Raw genomic sequence first — 6,292 nt, forward strand, 5'->3', positions numbered from 1 at the left:
GTTATTACATTATTGGCCAAAAATTATTACGTCGTCGATTCAGGACTTTTATTACATTATTGACCAGATATTACGTTATTGGCCTATATTGTCTATAATTAACACAAGACTGTGTGACAGTAAGGACAGGGAGTTCACTACAAGGTGCAAACCATTCATCGGTCTCAAAAACTGAAAGGCCACAGTAGACTTTGCCAAAAAAAAATATCAGAAGTAGTCAGCCCAGTTCTGGAATAGTGGACGAATAGATAAAAATATGAGCAACCTGTACCAGAATGATGGGAAGAAAAAAGTATGTAGAAGGCTTGGAACGGCTCATGATGCAAACGCACCACATCTTTTGTAAAATGTGGCGGATGCAATGTGATGGCATGGGCATGCAGGGTTTCTAATGGCACTGTTTCACTAGTGAAGATACAAACAACCACATGAATTCTGATGTGTATAGGCATATACTTGTGTATATTTTCAAATTCAGCCAAATGCAGCAAAATTTATTGGACGCTGCTTCACAGTACAGATGGACAATGACCCAAAACATACTGTAAAAGTTGAGTAAAGGCTTGGCAAAGCATCACAAAGAACAAAACAGAGCTTTCAGTGATGTCCATGGGTTCCAGACTTCAGGCAGTCATTGCCTGCAAAGGATTCTCAACAATGCTTAGAAATTAACATTATATTTGTGGTAATGTTAATTTATCCAATTACCTTTGAATCCCTGAAAGGAGATTTTGTATAAAAACGGTTGCTATTCCTAAACATTTCTTAGGATGTTTTTGTTTAACCTCTTGAATTAAGCCGAGAGTCTGCTTTTCCATTGCATCTCATTTCAAATTCATTGTGGTGGCATGCAGAGCTCAAATCATGAAGATTGTGTTGCACCAAATATTTCTGCGCGTAACTGTAGATAATAAATCAGATGAAAGGAGCTTGGTGCATCATTCCAGCCTAGGCCTACAACACCATAACTAAAAGATGGCTCAGAGTCACCTGAACCAGTCACAACAAGAAACTTTATCAAAAAGGAAAGTCTTAATGGTAGAGCAGGCGTCTGCCTCCAGAACCCAAACAGGAGAGGGGCCTGGTAGCTGAAAGCTCTACCTCCCAATAGCAGTAGGTTGGCAGTTGGCTTCTCTGGAGCCAAGGAATCTTCAAGTCCCTTGATAGAATTTAATAGTTAATAGTGTTAGCGAGAAATAAGCCAATATACAGGATAGGGTTGTGGCCACCACCAAGACCACCAAGCAGTGTTGTCTACCCTAGTGAGGAGCTTCTTCAGTACAGGGATCAACAGGTTGCTTGTCTGAAGGAAATCCCACATATGTAATAGGGCTGTCACAGTAATAGGGCTGTCACAGTATACTGGTATTGGCAAATCGTGGTATTAAAAAATTAAATTTCAAAAATCGTGTTAAAAATGCGCATATGATTATATTGTAAAAATCCTGGCTGCCAATTTCGTCTGGCCCGCAACCAATTACATTTGGTGAGTGCCTTGTCCACTGTAGAATTTTCCTACCGTCAGCGCTCGGAATCTGTGCTCGCTGCACTTGCTCTCATTGGTCATCTCTATTGGTAAGCTTCCACTCTTGACTAATGATGTGTAGATTGATACTGAAATATCAATACTTCCTAAAATCGATTCCTTAATCAAAATATCGATACTTTTGATACTTCAGTCATCTGAGGTAATGTAGGAACACAGGGGAAAGTAGGGCTGGGCGGTATGACCAAAAATGTGTATTACGGTATTTTTCAAAATTCTGAAGGTAAAATACGTCACAGTATTTTTTTTTTTTTTTTTTTCATGCATAATTACGTGTTCACAACATGTTCTGAAATGAAATCTGGGGACATTTACAGCTCGATAAAAAAAAAGAAAGAATTAAATGTTATCAAGATGAAATGAAGAAACAGGGACAATTACAGTTTCAATTATTTTGACATATTTATTCATATTTAAACCAGGGCTCTCAAGTTTTGGGGAACTGTTTAGAGATAACCTGCCATGATTCATAAGCAAATACCCAGCATAAGTCCTAGACTTTAATAAGCAACTATTGAAATAATAACAATTATGATGATAATAGTAGTAATAATAATAAATTAAGTGATGAAGTGATTACCAGATCACGGACTTTCACTTCTTCTTGTAGTAGTAGTGTAGATTTTCGTGCCTTTGTGGAAGGCATGGTTAAGGCGCTCCTATTTCACCTGGCAACAATAAATACTACTTTCTGATTGGCAGATTGGTTGCTGGTATTTTCTGATTGGTTGATGATTAAGACTGATTACTAATCTCTTTTAAAGTCTGTGCGGGGATTTTTATCATTTTTTGGTGTGCAACGTGTCATGTGTGGCGTGTGTAAACTTATGTGTGTCTCATGTGAGACTTGAGAGACCTGCTTAAATATGCTATGTCTGTAATATCAATAGAAGCGCAACTGGCTACTGTAATAACTGTTGTTGTAGTCTGTGCGCAACATCTATTTTCTCATTCATAGAATGCTAAAATCGGGGACATTTTCGGGGAAAGCTTTAGATGGGGGACGGGTCATCCAAAACAGGGACTGTCCCCAGAAATCAGGGACGTCTAAAGCCCTATTCACACGGGATTCGTTTTACCTAAGGACGTCCTGTGATTCAAATATTACCTTCTATGTCTGTATTTCATGTGGTGCATTCGCTGGATAAACAAACAAATTCATGATCCGTTAAGTCTCTACTTTCAGCCTCACTCCACTGCGTGTCAGAGAGAATTTTAATTACTATTTTAATTATAATGGATGATAAAAATATACTTTTTGATACTATTTATCCAGGCGAATAAATTACCAACAACCTGGCAGCATTTAAATCAGCTCTACCTTTGCTGATGAACACAATAATGATTGATTCAATGTCCAAAAGGCATTGAATAAAGGCAATGCGACTTGTAGAATGTCTTGAAGACATTTGCCACTCATCAGAGTAGCTTCTTCAGTTCTTCAGGTTGATTCAATGGTTTCATCTGTCTACACGGGTGAATAGCCTTGTTCAACAACAACTCGACTAACATCCGTCCAAACTTTGAGTTATAGTTTATCCTTCATAATTCTTAGGTAACATGAGGCAGAAAAAAGCTGCCAATCAAGCAAAAGTCGCAAAAAGTTAAAACTCATGTCGATTCGCACTAGTATTATCAGAGGACCTCTGTGTTACAAGAATTATGGTAGGTAATATTCGGTGTAATTTTTACTTCACAAATCACAGACATGGATAATTCGCACAGGATTAAGATCACAGACGACCTCCGTGATTGTTAGAAATTACCGGAGGTCCCCAGGTAAAAACCTAATCCTGTGCGAATATGGCCTTCTCACTCTCCCCAGTGACTGTATATACTATGGACAAACCCATCGTTACCTCACCCATTGGATTCTGAATCTTGAAAATGAAGCCTGAATTTCACGGCCACCAATGCCGTGAAGCTCAGAGACTTAATATAATCCATTCGCCGCAGGTGTCCAAAGGAAAAATAAGAGACAGTTTCGTCCGCAAAAACAAGAAAAAAAAAATGTGCAATTGATCTCTAACTGGTATACCAGGAACAAAACAGTTGAAAAAAATGTTGTGATCGGTCGATCACAACATAGGAGAGCACATATCATCTGCTTGACACACATAAATGCCGAGTTCTACGACCAAATTGCCGAGAGGCTTTACCCGGACTCCAATGCAGTGTCAGCTTAAAGTGAAAAAAAAACTAAGCTAATGGACACACGTGTTTTTTTTTTTTCAGGGTTGGTCCGCTTGTCAAAATGCAATGCAATGTGAATACAAACCGACCCAAGTTTTTTTTTTTTTTTTTTTTTTTAAACATCTGGACCAAAGCAAGTAAACTATCGGACTTTCCTGATGTGAATACGCCCTTAAAGAAGCCAGATAGATGTTCAGTAATTTATTGGATATAAATGTGAAGCACAATAACCACTGTCATTTCTTTTTCAAAATGAATTTGTTATAGTGTTTATTTTGCACATGCATGTTATATTTGCCCATATTTAACTTAATGTAGCCTACTGCAAAATTAACATTTTGGCCCACAACCCTCCCCCTCCACTGGGAAGAATTTGGGCATCCCTGGTGTAATTGACCCATTGCCACTTGAACACAATGTGAGTTTTATATCTGCCCCTGTTTCCTTCCATTCTACTGTAATATTGAGTGTAATTCATCTCGCAAAAGAGAGAAAATTACATAAATCAAGATAAAGGTGCATTTCCAGGATTTTGTTGTTATTATTTACATTTCTGGTGATATTGTGATAATATTGTTATATCGCAACATCTTTTGGCCACTATAATCGTGAAGTGAATATCTTATATTGTGACAGCCCTTTGAGGGAAAATAAGTTGAAGAAAGTAGGAAATTAGCAAGTTGTGTCCTTTATGTTGTTATGAACAATTGCTGAAAGATGGACAAGGTTGGCGGACTGCATGAGTAGTTTTGTCACTATGAGACAAAAACTCTCCACTTCACGCAGTGCATTTGGTTATATGTTGAATAGTGTAACGCCTTGCAGACAACACATAGTGATAAAATTACTCTTTTGGGGAAATATTAAAATTGTGCCTACTTTAGGATTTTTAAAAACACTAGTGTAAAATAACTAAAACATCTAGGTAAACTAGTTGCAGCTAGCTGCACTAAAAATGCATGCATGATACTATGCCAGGCCCTGCGATAGGCTGGCGACCTGTCCAGGGTGTACCCCGCCTCTCACCCGATGCCAGCTGGGAAAGGCTCCAGCAACCCCTGTGACCCTAGTGAAGGATTAAGCGGTACAGAGATGAGATGAGATGAGATACTATGCCATTGAAGTTTTGGTTAATACAGTGTGCTGTTGTGTAATTTAATCTATGCTATCACAAGACTTAACAGTTTAAAAGCTTGTCATGTGTGCTGTAGATACGATCTTAATTTGTAGAGTAACAAGCAAATCGTTGTAGCAAGAACTTGGCTCAACCAGTGGTAGAAAGTGGAAAGTATTTAGTGACATTAAGTAAAAATAGCACACTGTGAAAGTACTCCATTAGCCCTGCACTGGGAATTTAACTTCAAGGAAAGAGCATCATTAGCACAGTTTACTTAATGTATCGAAATAAAAAATACTCACAATGAAGAAAAATTGTGCATATTAATGATTAATTACTCCAAAAACTGGACTGCTTGCTGTTGCAGCTGTCAGTGTCTTATTAATCGGAACAGTTGTTCACTGGATCATATTTTATATCATATGTTTTAGTATGCTGCGAACCTCCAGCTGCTAAACAAAGCGTATCACCCACATACAGTAGCCTATCGGATTCTACAGATTTCTTACCGGCGTTGTTGACCAGTATGATGTGATCTATCTCTTCAGAAAAAAACTCTTGAGATGCTCTGACAGCGCTATCCAGTCCCTCGGGTTGACCCACATCTGCCACCACACTATGCACCTTCAAGTCCGCTCTGCCTGCCTCCGACTCGGCCAGCTCCACCTGCAAAACCCGGAGGTCGTCACCGGAGCGGGCCACCAGAACGAGCACAGAGCCCGGCTTTGCCATCCGAGACATCTCCCTCGCTACAGTTCGACCAAAGCCTCTGGACGCCCCGGTGATAATGCAAAGCACTCGGCCCAGGTCTTTACTTTCAGCAGAAGACATGGTATAGAGACACAGAGGAAGAACGACACACTGGTATGGGAACGGAGAAATATGTTTCTGTTGTAACGAAGACGAACGAGTCAGTCTTTTGACCGGCTCTTTGAAGTGAACGATAAGACTCTGTTCGCATTTGGGAGCCGTTCGTTTGCATGTCGTCCTCGTGTGCAAATTGCACATGCCACCAGAGTGCCCTATGAGTCTGCGTTGTACACGCTGCCTTCTCGTGAACGACTAACCACATATCCGAGTATGAGTTTTCCACAGCACACTTGAACGCCTCTATATACGTGTAGCTATTGGTTAACTAATGTGGATGAGGAGTGTGAGCGCCGCCCGACTGACAGGAGATTGGAACGGAGACCGATTTACAGTTTTATCAAGGAGGAGGAGATATCTGCAAAGACAAAAACACAAAATGAGCCTGAGTCAAAGTGGAGCAGTATTCGGATACACTTTTCTGGGGACGGCAGTAAGGTGGCCTGTAACGCCATGCAATATTTGTCAGAAAAACATCTCTTTCAAGTTCAGGTCAAGCATTGTAACTGATGAGAATTTGGTCCCTGTATGAAATACTGTGAGAAAAATTAGACAGTGATCTACAACAT

At 39.7% G+C, this 6,292-nt stretch overlaps 1 protein-coding gene across 1 annotated transcript in view; it reads right to left on the bottom strand.

Annotated features, from left to right (window-relative positions):
* The window catches only part of spra (sepiapterin reductase a), a 29,006-nt gene extending 23,245 nt beyond the window's left edge, over nt 1-5,761 (bottom strand). Inside the window, exon 1 of the mRNA XM_047569477.1 lies at nt 5,366-5,761. Coding sequence (XP_047425433.1) covers nt 5,366-5,687 — 322 coding nt within the window. The 5' untranslated portion in view covers nt 5,688-5,761. The remainder of the gene's footprint in view (nt 1-5,365) is intronic.
* Between the last annotated feature and the right edge of the window lie 531 nt (nt 5,762-6,292).

This window comes from Mugil cephalus, chromosome 19, assembly GCF_022458985.1.
Source record: "Mugil cephalus isolate CIBA_MC_2020 chromosome 19, CIBA_Mcephalus_1.1, whole genome shotgun sequence".
NCBI lineage: Eukaryota > Metazoa > Chordata > Actinopteri > Mugiliformes > Mugilidae > Mugil > Mugil cephalus.